Source organism: Anoplolepis gracilipes, chromosome 6, assembly GCF_047496725.1.
Source record: "Anoplolepis gracilipes chromosome 6, ASM4749672v1, whole genome shotgun sequence".
In the NCBI taxonomy this organism is placed as follows: Eukaryota; Metazoa; Arthropoda; class Insecta; order Hymenoptera; family Formicidae; genus Anoplolepis; species Anoplolepis gracilipes.
The window spans coordinates 10,101,214-10,128,744 of NC_132975.1; the positions used below are offsets into that span (position 1 = coordinate 10,101,214).

At 37.3% G+C, this 27,531-nt stretch overlaps 2 protein-coding genes across 9 annotated transcripts in view; one reads left to right on the top strand and one right to left on the bottom strand.

Moving 5' to 3' along the window:
- The window catches only part of Tgo (Aryl hydrocarbon receptor nuclear translocator homolog tgo), a 34,050-nt gene extending 22,266 nt beyond the window's left edge, over nucleotides 1-11,784 (bottom strand). For 4 of the 6 annotated variants that reach the window (XM_072894255.1, XM_072894254.1, XM_072894252.1 and 1 more), the window contains exon 1: nucleotides 5,548-8,773. In XM_072894255.1, the coding sequence (XP_072750356.1) occupies nucleotides 5,548-5,792 (245 nt within the window). In that variant the 5' untranslated portion in view covers nucleotides 5,793-8,773. Of the gene's footprint in view, nucleotides 1-5,547; nucleotides 8,775-10,651; nucleotides 10,701-11,575 lie in introns of those variants that run through there. The other 2 variants (XM_072894256.1, XM_072894253.1) reach the window with 2 other exon arrangements.
- Nucleotides 1,856-27,063, top strand: LOC140666738 (Nipped-B cohesin loading factor). 3 transcript variants are annotated; one of them, XM_072894250.1, is made up of 3 exons: nucleotides 1,856-1,877; nucleotides 13,911-14,093; nucleotides 14,313-27,063. In XM_072894250.1, exon 3 carries the CDS (start codon nucleotides 14,319-14,321, stop codon nucleotides 20,991-20,993), a length of 6,675 nt encoding a protein of 2,224 aa, XP_072750351.1. In that variant the 5' UTR covers nucleotides 1,856-1,877; nucleotides 13,911-14,093; nucleotides 14,313-14,318; the 3' UTR covers nucleotides 20,994-27,063. The 3 variants fall into 3 exon arrangements, with proteins under 3 accessions (XP_072750351.1, XP_072750349.1, XP_072750350.1); XM_072894248.1 differs by lacking the exon at nucleotides 1,856-1,877 and adding an exon at nucleotides 12,343-13,084; XM_072894249.1 differs by lacking the exon at nucleotides 1,856-1,877 and adding an exon at nucleotides 12,343-13,084 and having other exon boundaries at nucleotides 13,911-27,063.
- Nucleotides 27,064-27,531: the final 468 nt, after the last annotated feature.

Sequence of the window (27,531 nt, forward strand, 5' to 3'; positions counted from 1 at the left end):
AGTTACTAATGTGCGCGACTAAAATGACTCGGTTACTTTAGCTCTTACGTTTCTTTACGATACTGAAGACCTCGATAAACAAAATAAAATTTTTAAAATAAATTAATTATCTTATTATTCTTAGCTCTCTCGTCTATTGAACAATTTTCAAGGTTCTTTTATTACACACTTGGCCTCGTAAAATTCTGTCGAGGTAAATTCTTAGGAGATTGTGATCGATATCTGTAGCCTTGACTTCATTGTGCTACAAGGAATATCATAAATTCTCAATGCAATATATCCTCGATACGATAGATCTCCATTTCTAGAAGTCTTTGACATCGCCAGATATTATTATAGATTCGCGATATCACAGACTCACGAAACTGCAGATCATAGATTGCTGGTACTACACTTGACTCTCGCTGCCTCAAATTCAACGTCACAAGCTAGAGAGTCCCAATGTCATTAATACTGATCTTATTGATTCGTGATCTCAACTTCGATATCGTATAGTAATATCGTAGATTCTAAATACTTACTACCCTCTCATAAATTCATCACACATCTAAAATATATATGTATATAAATTTCCTTGTGCCAGTTCTTTAAATTCTGTAAATGTATTTAAATTGCAAAAGGATAAGTTTTTAATTTACACGCAAAAAGAGATTTTATGTTTTTGTCTCATCGCGTGACAGAGATATCGATAGAGATAGCGATAGATATTGAGATTCACTCGATTTTGCCCTGCGGCACGTCAGAACGGATCAGAAACTCGACCGTTTTCACGCCTGAGAAAATCCTTATTGTCTGGGACAAGCTAGCTCGCCTGGAGCGGAAAGTCACGCGAATTGACGCACAAGGAAGAGGAAACGAGAAATCGACTTAATTGTGCACGCTGTTTGATACTTTTGTGCGTACAACAGATTGCAATGCATAACTGACTGTTATATTCGCTTTTCTTCTGACCTGGATTTTCCTGGCATAAATTTTTTCACGTTATAATTAATATTCAGTATATTTATAGTAAATATTTATATAAATATCGATTATAAATAACAAATAACATACAAATTTTAAAATATCGAAAAAAAAATAAAATATATTCTGGATTTTATTTTAAATAATGTTTTGGACGAATCTTCTCCCATCGAAAATTTTATATTTTGTCTATAAAAAAAAATTGTAAAACAGGTTAGAAGATCTACAAAATATATATAGATTAATTCTCCTATTGCAATAGTCTCAAGATCGACAAATAAAAATTCCGATTGACCGTTAGCATTTTTTTTCTGGCAAAGAGTCATTCAACAGTTGCCTTATACGCGCGTAGTGAACGGTGTGCGCGTTCAGATGCATGTCGATCGTGTATGACATAAATATGCATTGCAGGCCGCTATGCGCGTACGGAGCGTTACTAACAGGACCTTAATTATGAATGAAAATAATACGCGCTTCAATCTCGAAACACACTTTCCTCGGCGTCAAGCCATCCGGTTCAACGACTCCTGCCTGTTGTAGTAGAAGCGTGCTGTGCGGAAAAGTATCGTGCGCGCATGAGAACGAATATGATGTCGATAACCATGGCGAGAGTGGAAGAGCAATTTGTACGCTTGTTCGTACTTTTTTCAGTCGCACAACGATGGTATTCGTATCTGAAATCGGCTTTAGTTCCGATAGATTAAATTTTCGACTGAGAATTGAATGGACAACGTAATCTTTTTCACATTTTCATTTTTTAAACTAAGAGCGTCAGAAAGAGAGTCTTGAATTACGATTATAATAAAGTGTATATGAGATCCAAGCTTTCTGTCACGAATAAAAAATATTTTCTGTCTTTTTCAGATTTGACGAATTCTCTTTTCCCCGAGCTCCAGCCTACAATATATCTACAAGTAAGTGGGATTTAGCGTGCGTCGCACGTGGTAAAATCCACTCGCCTGTCAAATCTGCCAGAAAATTCGAGAAACGACATCATTGCGTAATGATCTGGTAATCGGTCACGTGGATTTGCATCGGATTGGACCAGCCGCAAATCTCCGCTACGTGACGAATTCCGCGACGAGTGGGTTTTGCCGCGTGTTGCACTCGCACGTGTATGCATTGTTCGCACGCGTAGCACTAAGCTCTTGGCATTAGTTCGCGCGCTTCTACAATCGACGCAGTTTGTTTGCCCCGTGGCGAACAGTGCGTCGCACTTTGTGTCCGCACGAGGACGAGCGAATCGAATGCATAACAGCACTGCGTAATACCTCATTAGCGCTCGAAAAAATAAGACTGTTAATCGCGCGCGCGCGCGAGAGAGAGAGAGAGAGAGCGAAAGAGACCTTTTTTATTTTTACAATAGCACTCGATTGAAAAATTTACCTCCGGTTCTTAATTATATTGATTAAAGATTTATTTCACCGACCATTTTCATCGTTCACAGTTTTTCTTTCTCGAGAATGTGATATATCGACGAGAGAAATATGTTTAATTATATTCAGAGAAGATGCTTTTCTAATTTTAATCAAGAGAGAGAGAGAGAGAGAGAGAGAGAGAGAGAGTATCATTGAAGAAAAAAAATATTTATTTGATTTAATCACCGTTTTTAAACTTGCTTTTATCATGTATTTTTTAATTATATTTTCATGAAAAACTGAACTCTTATCTTCATGGTTTCGAGATTCGAAGTCGCCCATGCGTAATCACTGTAGTTTATTTTGTATTGCGTGCGTGCAACGATGTACGTATCAAATGCATGTTTTCTCTGTTGCTTTAATGTTAATTGCACACAGTTATCATTTTAACATACGTTCCAATTATGTGAATGTTGTTTGGATTACATTTACATTGTAAAAAAACATTTCCAGCAAACTATCTTCTGACAAGATATATATATGATTTGACACTTAACAGATTACATTGTCAATTTTGTTAATTAATCCCGTTTCGTATTGAATATAATTTATCGACTAATCACAGCACAAAAATGCCATTGCAGTTGTTGATAAAATTCACATCTATTGTGTGATGGTATTTTTTGTTAATATATATTTTTAGATATCTTGGACTTATCGCGGCGCACGTGCCTAGGACTATAATTATGTGTATCCTTCTCGTAATATCGGCTTGCCACGAGTTTCGTTATGGTTTCGAGAGATTATCGTTATCAATGTTTCGATGACTGTACCCAAGTATCGCTCCGTTCAAGGCCGCGCACAAAAAGTTTTTTTATACAAGATACACACGTGTCAATCTTTTATGTGCGAAATACATTGTAAGAAACAAATGGGAGGGACTTATTTAAAAATACAGCTTGCATTATTACAAGAAACAAAATGCATCCGTATCGCCTTAATTCGTTATATAATAAAATATAATAAATTATTATATAAAATAGTTTCTAAAATCGGGAGAAAAAATACATATAGATAAAAAATACACGATTGAGAAAAAGAAAATTACGATTAAAAAAAAAGAAAATTATCATGTTTATTTTATTAAACAAAAAAAATAGAGCGCAATATTATATAAAAAAACATATTTATATACATATGTAATGTTTCCTTTTTTTAATTATATATAATCTTTATCGGAATATATATTCTACTTCAAGATATTACATTTGATATTTTAACACGGTTGTGCTTTAAACCTAAATCGAAGACTGTATATATAACAATTTGCCAAAACATTTACTCTTGCATTTCCTTTTCGCATGAATTCCTGTACCGCCTCTTAACAGAAATTCAAAACGCTGGTTCAATATTTAATAAAATAATTTGGATCAAACTATTTGCCAAGACACACGCGAAACCTCCGCCACGCGAGCGTGAATCCATTGAAAATTCTCGTTTCCGCCGCATATCTCCAGAGGGAGAGCAACAAGTGAGCAAACATCCGTGCAACGGATCCTCGAGTCCGCGCAAATCGGCGTCTTGCGATCGAACTAATCGAGCAGCAACGCGCCCCAAAGCTGCCAGCGGAATGGCAGGAATGTCGTGACACGCGTACGCGCCCGACCGCTAAAAGATGAAGCCTATTCAATGGAGCGTGACTGCGTCGGGTTCGACGAAAGTGAGGCAGAGATATAATGGCCAAACAGAAGAAAAGAGAGAAACGTTTCCCTTTGCGCTCGCTCGCCCTCCCGAATGGAGCTGGCAGCTATTTTCGATGGATCGACTTTTTATCCGATCGCAGAAATACCAAAGCGCGGATGCGTCTAGATTGAAAATGAAATAGTTAGAATGTAGAGAAATAATCGAATTATTTAAAATAAAAAAATTAGGACATCAAAATTAATTCATCGTGATAAAGAGAAATTAAAATTAATATATTTTTTTTTAATTTAAAATGAGTCTTTTAAAGTGAGAAATATTCTTGCAAAATTCTTAATAATTATGTTACGCAATTATATCTGTACTAAATTATTATATGTGTATTGGATTCTCTACTTATTGTTAATTTGCATTGAAATATTTGGCCAATTTAGTACAGTGAAAAACAAAATCACGATCGTTACGCGAGCTGTCGGTTGACATGCTGATGCGGATGAAAACTTGCTGATTCTGCAATAACATTCCATATAAAGACCAACAATAATACGCGATGATGACAGCATGGAATAAAATTACCTGATGTAAAACTATACTTACATTTTTTAATATTCCTGTTGTATCGTAAAACAATTGCAAAGCTACTTTTATCTTTTTATTAAATTGTGTAAGATATATAATTTACAAAATTACACAATATATTCCTAATTAATATTATAAATAAGGAATTATATAAAATATAATATTGACTTTAAAGAGTAAAGTTTTTTTCATTCAAATCAATTTACTTATTTTTTTCATTGATATTTTAAAACTTTAATTCAAATTAAGTATTGGAATTTAATGTATCGATCAATGTTATTATTTTTGAAAACATATTAGGTCATTTTATTATAGAATTTTTGAACTTTCCGTCACGATAAGTATTTCCTCATACGTGATACATTAGTTTGCTTTTACGAGAGTATGGTGCATTTTTATGCGAAGACCCGTCGATAATCGGGCTATCTCGAGAAAAATGGCTCTCCTACACGTTTCTCCTTTTTTTCTATTTTCTTTTTTTCGTGCATTAGCACAAGCGCATTCTGCGAATTGTTGAGGCCGCGTCAGAATGACTCGTCGACTGATGAATTGCGATGTGGCGAGTGTTAATTGAAGACGCGTGATTAAGGCGGCAAAGAATTTATACGCTTTAGAATCTGTACTCGCGATTATTAGGCGAAAAAGTTTCATCGCAATAAAAACGCGCGTAAAATGCAACAGAAATAAACATTTTGAAAACTATCAGGTTGATAATAACGCCGTGAAAAATATTTTTATATTTATTTGTGAAATGAGTTTGTAGAGTTCACAAAAAAGTAGTGAAAATAATAATTTAATAATTCGTCGGATGATAAATAATTCTCTAATGCGTATGTATTTAATAAATCGATCAAGTATGCAAATTAAAAAAAAAAAAAAACTCACTGTGCATATTGATAGACCGAAAAAAGAGAGAGATAAAGTAACGGTGGATGTAGCTTTTTACCTCCGTCTTTTCGATTGCTGGGTTTCCGTGTGAGTCTGTTGGATATGATGAGGCGATAAGTCGGAGCCGTAAGACAGAAGTTGACTTCCGGCGGTGGGGCAGGCGGACGGGGGTGGCGGTGGCGGAGGTGGCGGGCCCAATTGATAACCCACCGTAGCAGAGGGAGCCGCGTAGTGCGAGGGGCCCGGTCCCGGGCCCAGACCGACCCCGTAACCCGCGCTTCCCGCCGACCCGCCCCCGTACATGCCGCTGCTACCGGGATACTCTATTTTGATGGTGTGTTTGTATAGGTACGTGTATATATTTCGGTTCAACCACTCGATTATGTCGACAAATAAAACGTATCACACTCTTTCGAACAGTCACCGTTGAGTCACCGGTGGAAGAGCTAATTCGTCATATTATTGCCCCGAGATTACTCGTCGATACACTATCGTAGTTTCACGGACGTATCGCTGCACACTCTTGTATATCGTTATCGAATCGGTCTCTTAAATTACTGATGTATGTCGTCTTGTTATTCCGAGATAATCCGCTGATGCGCTCTTATATTTCTTCATAGAATAACTTGTTTGCGACCATTGTCCAAGTTAATCAGTTGGTCTCGTCATCTTGTACTTTAAATGATTCTTTCTGTTATGATCTGTTTTAAATTTCAATGAACTTTTTTATACAAACAATATTTATTTTGTTTTTTTTTTTCATTCAAGAAGAATTTGTATCTAGACATGTTTACTTTCGTTAGCGTAATTTATTAGAGCCTTCAAACTAGCAAAACACAAGTTAAAAGCACGCGTCGATCTCTTCTAATCCTGATCGCGTGACAAGATTTACGATAAAACGCGATTTTCATCCACATTTCTTTATCGCAACCCATCATTTTGTACTTTGGTTTTCGGTGAAATGAAAAAAAAAAAATATCTTGATGGTTTAATAGCTCGGATGTATGATTTCAAGACTCCTGATATAGAAACTTCGACTATGTTGCGTTCGCCTTCCACCGAATTATCTTGTCATCTCGTTACCTGGAGCAAGATGTAGATCTATCAAGCAGTCTACGAAGCGGTTTTGTACTTCGCGTTTGCCTCTTCAACGTTACTTAAGGATTCTTCAGAGTTTCGAAGGCCTTTTTGTATCTGAATTCTACTCACGTACGCTCGTGTACTTCACCAATCTCAAAAAAGCGAAATATATCTTAATAATTTATATTTCAATCAACAGTTATTCGTGCTTATTTATTTGTGCTCTTAGAGAATTTGTCCATATTACATGATAATTGATGTAAGAAATATTCGTTGCGTTTTGTCCTATTGATAATTTATAATAATCTTTTGTACTTGTGTATGTGTGTGTGTGTGTGTGTGTGTGTGTGTGAGTGGAATTTTCTGTTAAAATTTAATCATTCGTACTGCGCATGCCTGATTCAAAAATTATATCAAGCTTTTCAAGTCTTTCAACGAAAACAGATAAGCGAAAACGCTTTATCATTTGGAATTGCTCTCTATTTCCCGGAATTGTCTTTATCTCGAGCTTTCCGATATATTCTTTTCTTGATATACACATAAAATCCAATTTTACCTCTGTTATTCCACTTGATTTATGGAAAGAGTCACTTTTCTATCGTTCTACCAGTCACCGATGGCTCGATTAATTGACCAAGAAAGAAAGCACGGAGAAGCAAAATGTGTTACGGAAGTGCGCCTCCGATTTCGATTTTGGAAAGCGTCAGATCGGCCACTTTCACGAGGCAAACTATATTCTATTCATTTCCCAACAAGAACATGCTTACGTTCTATTAAAAATTATCGTTCGTTTTTCTTTCCCGATTCTTCCAGAATCGATCGCGGTACCAGTCTCGGGAAAGAGTCTCGGGCTATGTATCTCTGCGAAAATGTCACGAGATCCTCGTTGGACCGCCGTCACAATCACGCCGAATTTTCCATGCTCCTTTCGTCGCACTATCGTGCATAATCAACAGGAAAATCGCGCTAATCTTTTCTTCGCTTCGTTTTGTCAAAGCGACGGCCATCGCTGAAGCGTCGCGATCACTTATATCCTGAAAAACTCGGTTCAAAGTCGTTTGATCGAGCGCACGGCGCGTTAAGTGAAACGAATTACTTTATTTTCAAACAAAATCACTACGGAATAATGTTTTGCGTAATCGAAGATAAGTGTCCAAGTCTTGTAATTTTACATGATTCGTTTGCGAGTTTTTATTCAGAATTATTTTAGTCATTTTGCACTTTTAAAGTTTTATGAAAGTCAATTATGAAGAATACTAATTGCAGGAATCTTCGTCGCACTGAAAATCACATGACCAACGATTATTCGTAACAATGATTATTCGTTTTCGAAATGTCTAGTTTACGCAGTCGACGTTGAAAGTTCGTGTTACGTTTCTTCCACCGTGAAATGAACTCGTCGTTCGTTCTAAATCAACTCGGCTGAGCTCGCGTAACGAGAAACGCACGCAAATCACGGATACGTCGAGGTCCCGCGTGCAAAACCGCGCCACAATATTCTCCAACGCGATATTCTTATCTAGCGAAGAGTTTCTCTGAAGATCTTCAACGGTGAATTATAATAAAATCACACTGGGAACACGTGTTTTTCTTGTTCGTTTAAAATTCAGTGTCCGATAATAAAATCCGAAAAGAATTTTTATAAAATAGCTATTAAGATCTTCGCTATGATAATATATATACAGTCGAAGCTGTGTATTTTAAAAATCATAAAAAAATGTAAAATTATGATTATAAAATTCAAATCATTCGATGACAACTTTTGTATTTTTTAATGCAACAAGTTGTACAGATTCAAATCCAGTACTAAAATAATCGACATTTTGATCTTCTTGTAAGAAAAACCGACTCGAATTTCTTCAGCTATATTTAATGAAACTCTGTTCGATTTTTATTCTTAAAAATCGCCAATGCTTAATTTAATCGGTGAACGAGAGATTACTCGGTAACACATGTGTTGAAAGCAGTCCGGGTGTCCAATTTTCGGCGCCAAAATCCTCGTCGCGACATATGTACTCGCGGATAATGACGCGTGATCGTTGCGGCGCGGTCTCGATCACAATCGATGAAGATTGTCGACGCTGGCGACGCGGACTGACGCGGAAGCACGTTTCACGGACATACGTATGAACGTGTGGACGGATGGGATGGACGGACGGGGACGGATGGGTCGCCGACTAGCCACCACCCACAACTCGCCAGTGACTGATTCCACCATAGCCGCATAATGTGCTGCTGCGGTATACCCCGGTGAGGACTATCACTTCTCCCACCAGAGAGCCCGGGACAGCCACCGTTGCGAAGCACGACTTTTAACCGGGATGCATTGCACCGTTCGCTCGCTCGCGACGGGAGACAAGAACCCTTCGGTTTTTAAGGGACTTTTTTTTTCTGATTATGATTCGAGAGAAAATTTTATTCCTCAGCCCTGATTCCTCTCTCTCTCTCTCTCTCTCTCTCTCTTTAAAAAATTTAGATTTTTTTTATTCAGATAAAAAAAGACTTTTGCCTTATAAATAGTTTTAATTTTTCATATTTATTACATAAAAAGTACTTTAATATATATTTAAAGTTACATATAGTGTGTTACATAATTTTTCATTCGAAATACATCGTGTCACTCTTTTTATGAATAAGGGGACAAAATTGGAGAATCAGAACTTCTTAATATTCCAAGTGACTGCGCTCTAAATTCAATGCAAGAAAAACAGTTACAAGCGTCCGGTATATATTTATATTTTTTCATGCACAGTATTTTTAAAAATTTTTTTGAACACACACGGTCCAATAATATATTATTCTTTAATTATTTTTAAATTCCTCACATTTATTTATATACTTTTAGAAAATTTTTATGCGATTATATACGTGATACAATGAAACGAAGAAAAATTAATGAGATTAAGAAATAAATGTATGTAAGTAGGGGGGAAGTAATAGAATGCAGAGCGGATATGTGCGCTTATCGCGCTGAAAGAATCGTGCCGGCTGCGGCCCGATAAATCGGAAATTTTCACGCTATAAAGGGGGTCGCGCGCGAGAGTGTGTTAACACAATGTGCGCGGTTGACATTTGCGGCTGCTTCGCGTGCCGAAGCTGCGCGGCAGAAAAGCATTTTCGAGAAAGAGAGACCCGTGTGTGCACCGAGTAAAAGTAACGCGGCGCTTACACGATAACGAAACGTTTTCTTGAGCGATGTCGCAATACGCGGCTGCTCTCGCCGCGGCGTATATTAGCCGAGTAACAACAGTATATTGTAAGCCCGAGGTAGCGCGGAGAATTGCCTACCGTGTTATATGTGTGGCGAACGCCGTAACTGATCCCGGCGCTGCATCATTTCTCGGAACTGCGTCAATCAAGCGCGACACCAAGTTCGCCGTGCATGTCAACTGCACGGCGAAATTTCACCTCGATCGTTAACACCGATGCGGCTATTTTCGTCACTAAATGCCTTCCCGCCCGATCTTTTTTCCGTTCTCTTTGATATTCGAAGACTCGATATTACTGAACAATATATTGTGTAAATACAAACTATATATTTATATAAAATTTAGATGTAGGAATATTTTAATTAATACATACATACATATATATATATATATATATATATATATATATATATATATATATATATCATTCAGAACCATATCAGTTCAGAATGTCTAAGTTTTCAATTTGCATATGGATAATATTAAGATATGATACTCTTACATATATGTAAACTTTAAATGTATGAATTATGATGTATGAAAATTAATATATTTCTTTTTATTATTTAAGTAGATAAATATTTTTATCATTTATATAGATGGATAATAATTATGTATTATGAGCAAACTTCTTCGCATGTAGAGAAAAGTATTTTTTTTAAATTTTTATTTAATGCTTTTTATACGTCAAAATTTTTATTCATATATATCATTAGTTCAGAAAGTCTAAGTTCTCAATTTGCATATTAGCAATGTTAAGACATAACACTGGAATATATATGAACTTTAAATGCATATGAATTATAATATAAAAATTGATATAAAAATCATTTTCATCAAAAAGCAAAAGTTAAGTATGTTTTGATAACTTACCCTATGTGGGCAGCACTACGCTTTTGTGCCATTTTGCTTGGGTCACTCCCTGTACAGAAAAAAAGACACATGAGTATTGTATCTGATAAAGAATTTCTCTCATGAAACTTAATTTAATTATATAAAATAGCCTAAAATTTAGATATGAACCAGTGGTTAACAGAATTTATGGAAAGGTTTTCATTTTACTTAAATTTCCTTAATCAACGTAATACGTATCTGTAATTCTTTGAATAAACTCTCCCTTATATAATTTGTTATTTAAAAATTAATATTTAATATATTAATATATATACATTAATATTAATATTAATAATATAATTGCAGATAGATAATCATTATTGATATAATTAGTATATCAATTATATCAATATTGATTGATTTTAATGATGGATAAATATGATAACTACAATTTTTTCTCTTCTTATTCTATTTTTATGTATATTATAATTATAGTTTTGAGTTGAAAATTAGAATTCTCTCTGTTCTCTGGCAACAGTTTATTAACCATCGCTGCAACAAATACTTAGCATTAATTCATACCAATGATAGTAGCTTTTCATTCAATCTAATTGTATTGTGATTCAAAAATAGCCAAAAGATCAATATTTCGATTTGCTGAAGAAAAATGTATTGTACACAATTAATTCTATAGCTCGTGTACTCTGTACTAGGTAAACTGTGTACTAATTTACCTAGACCACATTAATAGTCTCATCTGAATTGTGTATGCGTGTGCGGGTGAGAGAGTGTATTGGGAAAGTTGTAGGAAAACGTTGTTTTCGAGAAATACGTCGAGTTTTCTGGAAGAAAAGTAGCGATTTCCGATCACGGCGCGATTGTTGATTCGGTCGCGCGACCGGAAAAGCGACGGCAGACCTACGTCGAAGCGACGGCAATAAACTCAGCGCGGCTTTGGTTTACCTGGAATAGAATGGGCGATGGTGGATACCGTGAACATTCAGCCGGAATTTCCTGTTGCCACGGTGCGACGGAAAAATGGGGCGCGCGGGGCGCGAGCGGATATCGACGCGAGCGAACAGCGGTTTCCACACTCCGCACCGACATCAAAACTGGGTGTTTACACTTAGCAGGCGCGCCATTTTGGAGTTTCGACTCCGCTCCGGGCTTTTATTTTCGCACACGGGGCCTACGGGAGCGCCGCGAGACCGCCGATGAAGACCACGTGAGCTGCCATCTGTCAGTGAGGCGTCGCAAGCCGCTTAGTAAACAATCCGTCGATACGTCAGAAATCTACGAATATCTACATCCGATGACCAAATATCTGGATCGATCCACATATCCGTTCGTGAAATTTTCGATTACATATCTAGATTCGCAAAAATAATTTCTGGCTTTCGATTAATTTTTGGCGAAACACCTTTTCTGTAACATCGAAGAAATGAACCAACAGACATTTATAAATATGTATATATCCAGTGTTTTCATTGGTTAGTACGCGAACGTAGATGTGATTTCATTAAAGGATTTTTATTTCACACGTGAGCTATTTGATTACAGTAGATTGTTTGTATTGCAGCATTTAGTGGTACATATTAAATAATGGCAATTGAATAGCATATAGCATGGAAAAAAGGAACTCGTCGTCCTCATGTAAACACGCCCGTCGTAAGGTCGGAGCGATGCGCTGATCGCGCATCGCGCGACGCCGCGTAGCGCCCCGCCGGTAATATCTGCGTCTGGCCGGAGCGATATCCCACTACGCCACTTCCGTTAACTCGCTGCTGAGCAAAATGGACGCCTTTGTGTCTGTTTTCTTCGCATTCCCAGTATAAATACGGATTACGGGACGACGCAGCGGCTACGAGGCGGCGATGTTTGCGCGACGCCGCGTGAAACGTGTGTGAGGGCAGTGTCGTGTACGCGAGTCGTGCCCGTGAGCTGCCGTGACCGACGTGGAAACGCGTCCAACCAAGTAGGCCAACTGTACAGCCAGCCGCCGCGGATGACAATTGAGCGAGCATCGCCCGGGCGACGGTGTACCCGCGGTGAGTCTCGCGACGGTCAAACGCCGCTCCGATCGCCACGACGTGCCTGAGGATCCCGCCGGCAGCCACGAGCGACGCGAAACGGCGCCCGGCCTCCCGCCAAAACCGCCAACCGCGGGGACAGCGGACGGACCGATCGGCGACGTAAATAGTCCGGGTGACACGGAGCTGCCGCGCCGTAGCCGCGTCGCAGGCTTTCACGCGCTGCGTCGGCTACGGCACTCTATCGCGAACGAGTTTTCCCGGTGAATTTTCACAAGCGCCCAGTAGAGTCCAACGTCCTCGACGTCAACGGGAGGATTCTGTCTCTCTGCCCCTCCACCTCCCCCCTACCCACTGTGTTGTTACATCTGCTCTCGGTCATTCTAAGGATATGATGTTGCACAACGTATGATGTTGGATGGTCGACGTTCATTCAGAGAAGGTAAAAATGATGTGCTGCATTAAACCATGGTGATTATTCAGACTAGGAGATTACTTTGGAAGCAACAGAGAGTTGACTTTAGCGATGAATGTTGTGTGATTGCTCCAGTGGCTCGCTGTGTGTTGCTAGGAATTCTGATTAAATCATATGGATTGTAATAGCTGATGATGCTATGTATCTGTCAGAAGAAATGGTTATTTCAATTGCAAACATATAGACATTTTTTTTTATATTTTATAATAATATTTTTATTTTTCTTTAAAGCAATCTTTCAATGTTTGTACCTTGAGTGTACCAAAACTACAATTTAAAGAATATCAATTGTTAATATGAATCTTATATAAATTCTATACAAATGTGTTATGTCAAAATTCAAAATATTTATCTTTGTACTATGCATAATTCTAGAAAACATATTTTTTTAAAACAAGGAGATGCAAAATAAATTTAATTTTGATTCTTGTAAGATGTATAATTTTTAATTGTAATTTTTTAAAAATATTTTTTATTTGATCGTTATATTTATGTTTGTGAATAATAATATATTAGACTCTGACAATGTAATTATACAAGTATTAACTTATAACATACTTTTAGGTTATAGTTAAAGTTTATTTTTATTTTGATACATATTACTTTTTTATATGATGTATAATGTTGTTTTTATTTATATAAATCTAATTTTGTCTTTTGTTAGATTTTTTAGACTTTTTCAATAAAAAAGGAACGTGTATATATATATATATATACGTTTAAAATGTAAAATGATAATAATAAAAATTTATTTGAAAAGTGACATACTACATAAGGAAAATTTTTGTTGCAGGACATCAAAGTACTGATAAACATGGATCGTTTATTGGAAGACCCACGTGCTTCATCAAAATTTGGTTGAAACTTTCATGTGCAACATGGGAACTTAAACGAGATTCTATTAAGTTCCCAATATTTGCCTTAGTGTCTTTCAAAGAGGATTAGAGACTATTCTGTTCAACGGTGAAATATTTGTGTTAGTATATTTTAAAATGCATAGTGAAAAAATTTTAACAATGATTTATTTAGACGTTTGTGGAGACAGTGCATTTAGACATATTTCATTGATTTATATTTACTGTATATCATGAACAAGTACTCGTAGCATGCTTGTGTCATGCTCAACATATTGTATTGTCTCACGAACTTAGCGCAGTTTAAGAATGTTGATTTTGATTCTCTTTCTTTTGTCTAGGCTGTAATGCCAGAACGAATCAAACTCAAAATGAATGGGGTTGTACCAAGTGTGCCAATAACTACCCTCGCTGGTATTGCGAGTCTCACTGACTTGTTACCTGAAATGCCCCTACCTACTCCGCTGCCACAAACTCTGACTAATAAGTCGTTGCTGTTTCATCCACGAGTGGCAGAGGAAGCGCAGATATTGTTAAGCGTTCGCGATGAGAATCTTGTGCCGCAGTTGATAATGTCTCTGTCACAGACCTCGTCGGATCACATTGAACTCAAGGATAATTATGCGAATACCGAACAGTCGTTAGAAAATGAGCAAAATACGCCTGAATTACTCAAGGCAATCTTACAGATAAATCCTCATGTATTCAGAGGACCCCAACACAATTCTCCAAGAAATTGGGCGCAGGGTGCGCCTATGTTGCACGCGAATCAGTCGCCGGCAAGTTATGGTCGTTTCTCGCCGTCCTATTCAAGCTCTTCAGGGTCAAGGCAAACGCCTCAAGGTAGTCCAGCTCATCCTGCAGCGGCCAGATCCGTACTTCCGCCACCGGTAGCTAGCGGTATCGCTCACGCGCAACATCCACGAATGCCGATCACCCCGCAAAATCATGCGGACATCTCGCAGATGTCTCCCTTTGCTGTGCCTTCCCCGTCGCCCAGAGGTAACGTTATGACCGAACAAACGAGAACGTTGACAACGCCCCAGCATATGCAAGAGGACACGAACTGTATAAATCCTTTATCAAACGTAGCTCTTCAACCGAACATGTACTCGCCGGCTCACATGAGCTCCCCCAATGCACCACTGTCTCTTGGCAATGTGACGCCTCAGCATCATAACATGGCTGGTATGACTCCGCAACACAACATGCACATGACATCTCCCATGCGCACCAATATACCTCTGCAGCAACAGCATCCAGCAATGGGTATGCAACAGAATCTTTACGATCCTTTGCTGAATCAGCAAGTTCATGCGCTAAGTAGTGGACATCATTCGTTGGACATCGATAGTGCAGTGCAGGAGAATCAACAGTTTCTTCTCGATCCAGCGAGTTCTCTTTCCGATATTGATTTGCCTATGGAGAATATCGACGTGAAGCAAGGCATTGATCATGCGGTACAACATTTATTACCGACTCCTCAAACTACATCTTATCCGAGTGTACATGCCACTGATATGATTAATGTTTTAAATCCGGAGACTAATGTGGCGCTTAATGTGCAACATCAGCAGAATAATAATTCGGAAAAGAATATGAAGCTTACTGGGACGTTAACGGAAAAGTTGAAAGAGCCTGTTGTTATGTTGAATAGATTATCACTGGCTGATCAAGCACTTATGCAGAAGAGTTTGGCGGCGTTTGCGGAAAAATCGCCGAGTCGTGCTGCGAAAATGGGCATCTCTAATCGCGACGACATGTCAAAGACTGACTCCGAAAGCGAAGAGGAGATCGGTAAGAACAATAAGCATTTCAAAGCTCGCGCGAAAGAGCGGCAAGTACAACGAGAGAAAGAAAAAGCGGAAAGAAGGAAGAGTGAAGATAAGAACCGCAGGCGAAAAAGGATAACGGATGATGATGAGGAAGATGATAAACGAGATGCACCGTACACGCCTACGAAACCAAAAATACGCAAGATCGAGAAAAAGCTAGTGCCTGTGTTAGCCAAACTAAGCGTGGAGGAGTTAATGGAGACCAATACTTATCAGCGATTTAATTCTACCATTGAGACGATTTTCGAGAACACCGAAGAAATAGCAAACGCCGACTTTGAAGACGATGGTGATGTACCGCCTGAAATACTTATTCCCAAATATCAGTTACACGATCTCTGTACAGAAGCAGCCAAACTTAAAACGCTGGGTGCCATGGAATCGATACCCACAGATAGATTAGTAAGGCTATTGAATATTCTGGAAAAGAATATACGAGACGGCGCGAGGGTGTCGCCGCTTGTAGACCCAGACGATGATGTTGAGGAAGGACGATTATGGATGCAGTTGGCAATGGAACGAGTGCAGCGTGCCGTAGACGCATCGTTGATCGCGCTACATATTATGACTTCTAGCAATATGCCGAAGACAGTCTACTTGGAGGACGTAATTGACCGAATAGTTCTTTTTATGAAGTTTCAACTGCAGAATACAATCTATCCCTCATTTGATCCGGTCTATAAGATAGATACAAAGAACAAGACTGACAATTTTAATTCTAGCGGACGCAAGAAGCGAGGTCACATGAAGGAGGTGCGCGAAAAAAGTATCCTGCAGGTTTACAACAAGATGCACGAATTGGTAGGTCTACTGGCTGAGTTGTTGAACATACAGGTTCTAACAGATACGAGCGTTCTTCACGCATCATCATTGGGTGTCGCGCCGTTTTTCGTCGAATCGGTAAGCGATCTTCAATTGAGCGCATTGAAACTCGTCACTGTAATATTCACTAAATATGAGAAGCATAGGAGACTACTATTGGACGACATCCTGGCGTCTATAGCGAGACTACCTAGTAGCAAAAGGAGTTTACGTACGTACAGACTCAATTCCGAAGATCATATACAGATGTTGACCGCGCTAGTCTTGCAGCTTATCCAATGTGTGGTAGTTCTATCAGATTCTAAATCTTCGAAGGAGGAAGACGAGAAGAAGCCCAGTCACATAGACTCCGACGTCTTTATTATTAATAGATATGAGACTGCTACCAGAATCGCCGGTAATTTTTTAACGGTATTTCTCAACAAATGCGGTAGCAAAGGTGAAGAAATCGATTACAGACCGTTATTTGAAAATTTCGTACAAGACTTATTGGCGACGGTGAATAAACCTGAATGGCCCGCCGCCGAGTTGCTGCTTAGTCTTCTCGGAAACTTGTTAGTAGGACATTTTTCTAACAAGAGTTCCGATATGTCACTTCGAGTAGCTTCCATTGATTATCTCGGCGTGGTAGCAGCTAGATTGCGTAAGGATGCAGTCAGTTCCCATTGCAAGTTATCGACCATCGATCAGATTATACGAGATATTAAACTCGAACAGCAAAAGGACTCGGATTATGACCAGATAAAGGATAAAGAGATTGCAGGACTGAGCGAGGACGAAGAAAGAACTGTTTTTCTGCAGAAAGTACTTTTGGATTATTTGGCCGTTAACGGAACGAAGGATTCAGCTCTTGGATACGCGCGTCACTTTTATCTGGCTCAATGGTATCGAGATTGCGCGCTGGAGAAATCTCGGGTAGGCCAGTCGAAGAACAGTCCAAGTAAGAAGATGCATAAAAAACGAGCAAAGAAGAAAAACCGGCATCACAGCAGCGATCAGGACACCGAGTCCGAATTGGACGAGCAAGATCCGGATGAAAATGACAATAATGAACAGAAGAATTCGGAGTCTTACCGGATCATCGAGGAGAAGAAGAAGTACATTATCAGTAGAATAAGACCTTGCAGTACGGGAACGAAACCTGATATCCTTCAAACGTACATCGATTACAACTCTGCGGAACTGATTTCGCAATATCTCGCATCCAAGAGACCATTCTCGCAGAGTTTTGATAAGTACCTCAAGCAGATCCTTCACGTGTTAACGGAATCGTCAATAGCCATTAGAACCAAGGCAATGAAATGCCTCACAATGATCGTCGAGGCTGATCCGAGCGTGCTGGCGAGAGTGGACATGCAGTTGGGCGTGAAGCATTCGTTCCTCGATTACTCTACGTCCGTGCGAGAGGCAGCGGTAGACTTGGTAGGAAAATTTGTATTGAGTAGACCTGAACTGATTGACAAATACTATGATATGCTATCGGCTAGAATCCTTGACACCGGCGTCAGCGTGCGGAAACGCGTTATCAAGATTCTTAAGGATATTTGTATGGAGTGCCCAGATTTTCCTAAAATTCCAGAAATATGCGTGAAAATGATAAGAAGAGTGAACGACGAAGAGGGCATCCGGAAGCTCGTCATGGAAGTTTTTCAAAATATGTGGTTTACTCCAGTCAGAGAGCGTCCCACTCTTGACTCAGAATCATTGTTAAGAAAGGTCATGAATATCACGGACGTCGTGGCGGCTAGCAAGGATATGGGACTCGAATGGTTTGAGCAGCTTTTGGTAAGTCTGTTTAAGCCGAAAGAAGATAAGGAGGACAGTACGAAGATGCAGGCGGACCCTCCACGGACATTGCTGACGGCGTGCAAGCAAATTGTAGATTGCCTAATCGAAAACGTGTTGCGACTTGAAGAGACAAATCTGGGAGATTCTGAAAAATTGGGAAAGAAAGGTTCGTCGCAGAGATTGGTTGCGTGCCTGACAACGCTTTACTTATTTGCAAAGATTCGGCCGCGGCTTCTGGTCAATCATGCAATCACCCTACAGCCTTACTTGAGTTTGAAATGTCAGACGCAAGGTGATTATCAGATCATCAGTAGCGTCGCACACACTCTTGAATTGGTGGTACCTCTGATGGAACATCCTAGTGAGACCTTTTTAGCGCAACTAGAAGAAGATTCAGTGAAATTGATTTTGCAACACGATAGATCGGTAGTCGCGAGCTGTCTGTCGTGTTTGGGATCCATAGTCAATAACGTCACGCGAAACTTTAAATTGATACGAGACTGCTTCAAGAAATACTACGGACACTTAACGGAGTACAAATCGTTCTACGAGAAGGACCCGACCAATCCTATGCTATTAAAATGCAGGCCATTTTTCCGACGAGCACTTTTCACTGTCGGTTTATTATTACGTCATTTTAATTTCACAGATCCGGAGGTGATAGAAGGACTAGCAGACAATATTAAGGATCAGGTCTTCGAGACCCTCAACTATTTTGTTCATTTAGATAACGACGACATCCGGCATTTTACTCTGTCGGCCATTGGTTCTCTCTGCATACGGCATTACGAGTTTATGATGCTGCCGGAACTGAAAGAGCTCTATCATCATTTACTCACATCTGAACACGCACTGGTTAATATGAGAATCCAGGTACTCAATAATATCGAAATATATCTGCAGGAGGAAGAAAAGAGAATGATAAAACAAGATCTCGAATGGGCGAAAATGTCGAAGCAGGAGAATCTAAAAGAAATGGGTGACGTGTCATCGGGCATGGCGAGCACTGTGATTCAGCTCTACATCAAGGAAATTCTCGAGTCTTTTCTACACATCAATATAAGTGTACGACACGCGGCTCTCAAAGTTATCCAATTGATCTTGGCGCAAGGTTTGGTGCATCCCGTTCAGATAGTGCCCTACCTGATATGCATGAGTACTGATTGCGAGAAGGCGGTGAGTCACAGCGCGGACAAATGGCTGCAGGACATTGAAAAGAAATACCCGGGTTTCATTCATATGAAGTCGCAATTTGGTATCAAGTTGAGCTATCGACTGCAGAAAATTTTGCAAAATGATATTACGGTAAGAGGCATGCGAATAAAGGAGGGCGAATTTCCAGGCGCACTCAACGGTTTCCTCTATACGATTCTGCGGAGCACGAAACAGCAAAGGCGGGCATTCGTATTGTCTTTTCTCAAACGTTTTGACGAGACTGCCAAAACCAGTTTGTCGCAGATGCTGTATTTGGCGGACAATCTCGCTTACTTTACATATCAGGTGCAGGACGAGCCGCTCTTCATCATCCATCACATTGATATTATTATCTCCATGTCTGGTACGAACGTGTTGCAGTCTTTCAAAGAAGCTTTGCTTCCCAAAGAAAGCAGCACGCAGTCGCAGTGCGGGCAATCCGAACTGACGTCAGGACAGATGATGGGACAAACAATACCGTTGCCATCGGTACAGACAACGGCAACGGGGCCAGAGGGCCAACCAAAATCAAATCAGCTATTGTCGGCTCTAGAAGATGAAGAGGACGATGAGGAGGATGAAGAAGCTATTTTGGTTAGATTACCAGATAACACCACCTTGCTCAGGGAATATATCACCGCCAGTCAAGGCTTCTTACTTTTACTGACACTTCGGCAGCACCTCAAGGATCTTTATGGTTTCTCTGACGCGAAAATCAGTCAGTATTCACCTTCGGAAGCGGCCAAGGTCTATGAAAAAGCGGTTAATCGCAAGAATAATCTGTTGTTTGAACCCAAGACCACCCTACAAAAATTGCGGGAAGGTGTAACCACTGAGGAGCTAGATACAAACGGTAGGAAGAAGCTCGTGAAGGAATATTTGGACTTCAAGCAATTGATGCTCAAATTCGATCCTGAAGAACCAGATGATGATGGAGGTAATGATGCAGGCGATATCAGTGGTGGCAAGAATGCGGAGAATCCGCAAGCGGCGAGGATACCGCCGCATCCTGTAATCGATGGCAGCAGAACGATAGCGGACGGCACTGTCGTAGGAGACGCCACCCTGGCTGCCACGGACGGCCAGCAACAGTTTCAGTTACTACCACAATCAAATCTGAATTTAAACTCCGCTCCGATAGAGCATCCGAACAATTCGGTGAATTCGCTGCCGGCGACAGCAGCAGCAATACCAACGACGACGTTGCCACGAGTACCAAAATTGACGATACATGCCCATCCGGATGCGAGGGAGTCGCATCGTAAGCACCGCGCGCACAAGACGGACAAATCGGTAAGGAAGCACAAGAAGAAGAAGAGGAGAAGAATCTCCGACACCAGTGACAGCGGCGAGGATTACAGTGACCCTGATTTCCTCGTGTGAGTGCAGTGGTATATCTTATCCTACGTGTACATATAAATATCCGTGATAGTGTGTGCGCGTGTGATCCGCCTGCTGGAATGACTCACGTTCCGCACGGCCGATACTTGGACGCTATTGCAGCGCGACAGTCCTTTCCCCTGATCCCTTTCTCCTGAAACGATTCTCTTTCCCAGCCTCTCAAAGTTATGCTGCGACTTTGAAGACAGTTCACTGAGATTGTTTCAGGTCAAGAAACTACATAGAGACTATAATAATAATGATATGGGAATGCGTGTGAGCGTGAGAGAAAAAAAGAAAGAGAGAGATCTTTGAGAAGAATGATAGCCAGAGATTTTTAAGTGCGATCGAACGTTGAGGTAGGATTAGCGTGTTGTTGGCCGAAGCGGCGGGCATCCGAGGTTTATCGATCCGCCATGCCGTTGTTAGTGAGATCGGCTCGTTAAATATTTCGTGCGACCGACTCGGGAACTTGATTCACTTGAAAATTAGCTTCTGCTTTCTTCCCGTCGATTAGGGAGCTTATAGATGATCATTCATTCGATTCCGCCGAAATAGCGATTCCGCAGAAAGCGAGAGATTATGAATGATCCCCGAAAAGATACTATGAACAAGTTTCCCGAGAGAAATCAAGTACAATAAATTATGTTGCGAACAAAATTCATCTGTAAATAATATCACATAGCGACGACGACATCTAATATAACTGTTGATTAATTCTTTTCTTTACATGGAGAAAGAAATTAGCGCAAAGAGAAAAAAAAAACATTAAAGAAATAACATGTAGATTCGCAAAATATCAAATTGATTCGTCGTTGCTTTCTCTTTTCCTTTTTCAGACTGAATTTGAAAAAAGTAAGCACTGCTTATTTCGATAATGCTAAATTATTAAAATTTAGATACATATGCTAACGGTGATTTATAGGTAAACATTAAAAATATTTTGTGTTTGTGCTTTAAAGTTTATTGAAATTAAAGTATGTACACACATGTAACTGTGCACAGAATAACATTTCCACGACGATTACTATAATACTTATAGTAAATTCTGTAGTAATAATTTAATCTTTGTAATAAAAAGGTAGAAAAATAAAGTGCTGCTTCAAGACATTTGACAAATACAACAAAGTTAAAAAAAAGAAAATAAATTTAAATGTATGGTCTAATATTAATCTAATAAAGAGATTACTTAAAAGAACAAACAACAAATCTATTATAAAATTTATTTGAGAAATGTTTCAAGCTTAATATTTATCTAATATTAAAGAGAAAGAGTTTAAAGGATGTGATATCAAATATTACTTATATTAATTACAACGTTTATTAAAAACACACAGGCTCAAAAGAAATTATTTTGTGCTTTCAAAAGTGTAATACAAAACTTACGTTTAAAAAATAATTACACTATAATTATAAATGATACGCAAAAGTAATTAGAGAAAATTACACGATTAATCCTTAAGCATATCCGGGAGTTTTAAAAGTAAGGCCAGAGTGTTATCGATATAAGCGGTAATTACTCGCCTTGAAGGAACTGTACCAAATATCAAAGGTCCACAAAATTCGGCAAACGATACGAAACGAACTTCGATGGAGGGCGGACCCGTATAGATCCTCTCCTGCAGTATGTATAATAATAGAGGTGTGTAGCAGGACGCATTGCCTATGCATTACGAAAAAAAAACATTGTTTGTAATATCTGTACATATAAAAATCTTCAAGTAAAGTATCTTATTTTCGTACAAACTATATAGCGGTGACATTTACGAAGAATACTTAAAATTTTGTTATAATATTAAGTATTTATTCAGAATTCATATGTTGTCCCAATATAGTTTGCTTCACATACACGCACTCAGTCGTCCTTGATGTACGAATACGATAAAAAAAAAGAACGGAATAAAATAAAAAAAAGGAATCGTTTTTTTATACAAACTTATAGAGGTAAACGGTAGAAAAGGGACCTCTTGTTAACATGAAAGAAACGCGGGAGAAATTCACGGCGCGATGTGATACACTTGAGAAGAGTGCAATCTTAAATATTTCATTCTGTAATTGAAGTAATGATTTAAAATAATATTGAATTGCATTTGTCAATCCTTAAAATTTGCATAAATTTATTTTTGAAGAATATAAAAAATTTTTAAATTTAATATACATTTAAATATACTTAAATATATATAATATATATTTATACGAATCACATTGAAAATTTTACAATCTGAACAAATTTTCATATTTAAACATATATTTAAATATATTTAAATAAATAAATAAATATATATATATATATAATACATCGTGATTCAAAATATAATTGAAAAATTCATAGTTATTATTTTCTGTATAATGTTTTATGAATAGATTGAATTTTGAGATCGCACTCTTCCCTTTCGTTTCTGTTCCCATCGCCAGTATGACAGTTCTTGCTACACCTGAAAAGAAATACGATCAGTCGTTCAATATATATGAATACAAGAGAAATATCTTTTTTTTCTATATTTATAGAAATCCAAATATATGATTTAAATGTACGATATGACTAGACTCAAGGCAGCTATAATTTCGAGAATTATAAAGGATCTATGAAATTTTTTTCGTTGCAAGGTGATTAATCTGTTTTATAATTATCAAGATACGTACACAAGATACGATAAAAAAATGAAAAGAAAGGCAAGATATCGTCGCATTCTTCTTACGGGATGGGATGCGAGCGCAGACTGTGTTGATCCAAGATCGTTCTTCTCCCTCCATTATCCATCTAAATCAAACTTGAACACCACTTAAATATATTTGGTACCTGTTTATCGATATCGAATGTAGCAGGAGTAATCGTGATTTATCTTAGCTCGTTAGTTGAGCGCACGCATCTCCGACCAGAAAATTGGAGTTGGAAATGGAGACTACGACGATTCGACCAAATAAACGCCTCATTCTTGTTGCGAATTTATTTAATGTTTTTTTTTATAGTATACGCTTTGAAAATCTTAGTAGAAAGAAGAAGAAATACGTAGAGAAGAAAATGAATTAATACTAATACACATTGAAATATGATTTAAAAAATGATGAGTTTTACTCTTTTTTTCTACAAAAAATATGACCGACGATTCATTATATTATCTATCAAAATTTTTTTCAGATATTTGAAATATTGAAGAAAATATTTGTTACACATGACTTTTACATAAATATTTGTGAATATTTTCATTTCTGAATAAAAGAAACAGATTCGTTAAATTATAAAAGAAAAGTATTAAATTTAACTTGTATTAAATTCTATTCAATTTTCTTACTTTTACGTTTACTTTAATTTCAAATTGTCTCAATTAAAAAAACTATAATTTTAATTTTACATACAACTATCAAATTTTTCAAGAGTTTTATGAATTACGAGCTTCTCCCGCGATTTTCCATAGAAAGAACATTATTCCTTTGTGTTTTGAGAAAATAGTTTAAACATTGATATTGCGATGCATTTATATTCGATCACAAGAGACTATGAGGCGTAAATTTTTACAATTGTGCGGATTTGATAACTTATATTAACGAACGCAGAATTTAGAAAGTACATTCTCTCATAACTTTAATTTAACTTGCGCTTTACCGAGGCCCAGATGTACACTCGTCTATATCACGTCAATAAATTTGGCAGTAAAAGATTGTATGAATTCATTCGTCTAGCTTTAAGGATATGCGCCGATCTTAGAAGCGCACGTGGAAATTCTGCAGAAAAAGAAGCTTGTCACAGTTTTTTCACACTTTTCTTATTTTGAGACAATTTTCAAAATTATGTTCTACAAACAAAAAGTGCAATGATTGAATTTGTTATTTATATTTTTGTACAATGTGATTATATTTTGAAGAAAGTTTATCTGTGTATGCAGATGTGTTTAGACAAATTTCACGTGCGTTTCTGACATTTAGATTAATAAAATTGGTTATTAACTGTGTTTCTCGGATTAGCTTTAAAAAGAAAAAAGAAATAACTTGCTTCGTCTTTGCTGCAAATTTGAAATATCGCGAAACTCGATATAAAAGACTGCGTAGCACACCAGATTTTTATGACTGTTGAATTCGAAAAACGTGAACAAATCGATATAATAATCGTCACGTTATTCCAAGCAATGTATGCAAATATGGCATAAAATCATGATTTGTCGTACAATTGTTTTCCCAATTCTTGAGAGTTTGAAACTTGATTTGATTTTGCTCTCGTTTGTAATTATTCGCAATTTATTTCTTTAATTTTTTTTCGCTAAAGATTAAACATTTGCAAAGAAAGTGTCGCTTATCTTAGAAACTGTCGGTGTGAATAAAACCCAAAATCCTGCTTCATGAGAGGTCTCTAAAAAATAATATTATAATTTATTAGTTTCGTATAATTTATCAAGCTTTATAAGGGGATAGATTCGCTTACTCCCGTTATTTCATTATTATTATTATTATTATTATTATTAATCAGTTTAAAAAATCAGTTTTTGCCGCGAGAGACTTGATCGCAAAGGAACTAAATTTTCTTGTAAAACGCGCAACATATAAAACATCTGCACACATAAACTATAAGATTTCGTTTTAAAATTTGTACCGTTTCCGAAGCGTGCAATGTTAGAATTTAAGCGAGGATTGTTTCTTGTACAATTTTCTTTCCCAAAATTTTAGGAAGAACCCTTTAAGAAAACTCAGAAGAAATAATTTATTCATCACATTCTCATTAAATTGTTTTTCTTCGGGAAATATGCACAGGCGAGTCTTATGAGAGGAAAAGCAGGAGATTACTCGATTCCCTTAAGTTATTTTTGAATTTTGTAATAGCTTATCTCTAAAATCTAATAGCAAAAGTCTGCAACAATATTTACAAAACTGACAAATTAATAAGTAATAAAATTAAATTACTGACGAAAGAAAAAGAAAACTGGACAAGAGATTAGTTTACTCGGCAATTATATGAAGAAGATTTTTAAATATAGTATCGTATCCGTCATGATATTGATTATAAGAATATTAGTGGTTCTTTTATATGTTTTTCTACTGCGCGTTTATATGAAAGCGTACTCTCTATGGATGTAAAAAAAGCTAAACCGAGAGTTGTATGATTTTGATGCGATCTCGGTAGTAGGAAAGTTTTTTCCGAAGTCAGCCTCCTCAGTATTGTCACGAAAAATTCGAGAAAGTCTCTTTTCTAAATCTAAACCGTAACGATATAACTATGATTATGAATATATATATAGTATATAATATACATATGCAATTATATCTGTAAATAATTCACGAATGTAAAGATTCTAATAAAATTTATCAATAATTTATGCGTTTTTCAAAATCCTCTCACGAAAGAAAACTTTCCTGCGCCGAGAGCTCTTTTTTACGTGTTATCGCAAAAAATTTAACATTTACTTAACTTTATCACTAAATACAGTCGGAAGAATTTAAATATTTTGTTCGTTTACGAATAGATTACAAATTTTTATTTTATCAGCGTATGTAATTCACAACAATCTTTCGTTTTTTGTAAGATATTCTTACGAAACATTCGTTAAAAAAGAAGTATTATTGATTTATTCGGTGAAAATTATTTTCTATAAAAATCTTAATCTATATTTAGATTTTCAAAGTCAAAATTTGTATCTAATTGTCGAGAAGAAAAGACACGCGTTGTGAAAGGAATCACTATTATTCAGAAGGATGATAAAGTATCATTAATGAAACAAAGAATATTAGAAAGCGCATAAAATCGGGCGTAATTACACATCTTTGCGTTGACTGAGTAAACGAATGTTAGAATGAATACGTTACTGAGAACGAAAAGACGACTCTGCTCTGCTGTACAAATGTTCACACATGTACATATTTATCGTCTAGATTTCGAAGAGTTAGTGATAGAAATTACAGCAGCCGTTATAAGTAATCGAATGACACGTGTGTCGAACGAGACGAAGAATGTAATTGAAAGAGAGTGTGAGTTAAATATGATTATTGTTTGTTATAATAAACAAACTCTTTTAGGCGGTGCGCATTATAAATTCTAAATAATTATATTTCTACGTATATATATATATATATAAATAAATAAAAAGCATAGATATATACATACACACATATATATATATATATATATATATATATGTGTGTGTATGTATATACATATATATATATATATATATATATATATATATATATAAAATATTGTTTAAGAAAGATGAAAAGAAGAGTGCGTTTTAAGGTCTTTGCGCGTATTCTGACAAAGAACGAAAAGTGCCATCATATCGCGTCGCGTAAGATTAACCCGTGACATGTAAACAAATATAGTAATTAATAATAGTAAAATAATTGATAAGAAGAGAAGTTAAAAATATAAAATAGCGGGCGAACCGTCAAACAGACTATCGTACTCGGCGCGATACGAGACACACTTGTGTATTATAGCAATTATACATATATATATATATATATATATATATATATATTATCACCTATGTTTTTGTATTTGGTAATCTAAAAACGAAAAAATATCGAATTATCGAACGAACAGAAGATTAATAGA

Excerpts from the sequence above, each read along its gene's own strand:
- LOC140666738 (XM_072894250.1), top strand. The coding sequence starts at position 14,319 with ATGCCAGAACGAATCAAACTCAAAATGAATGGGGTTGTACCAAGTGTG.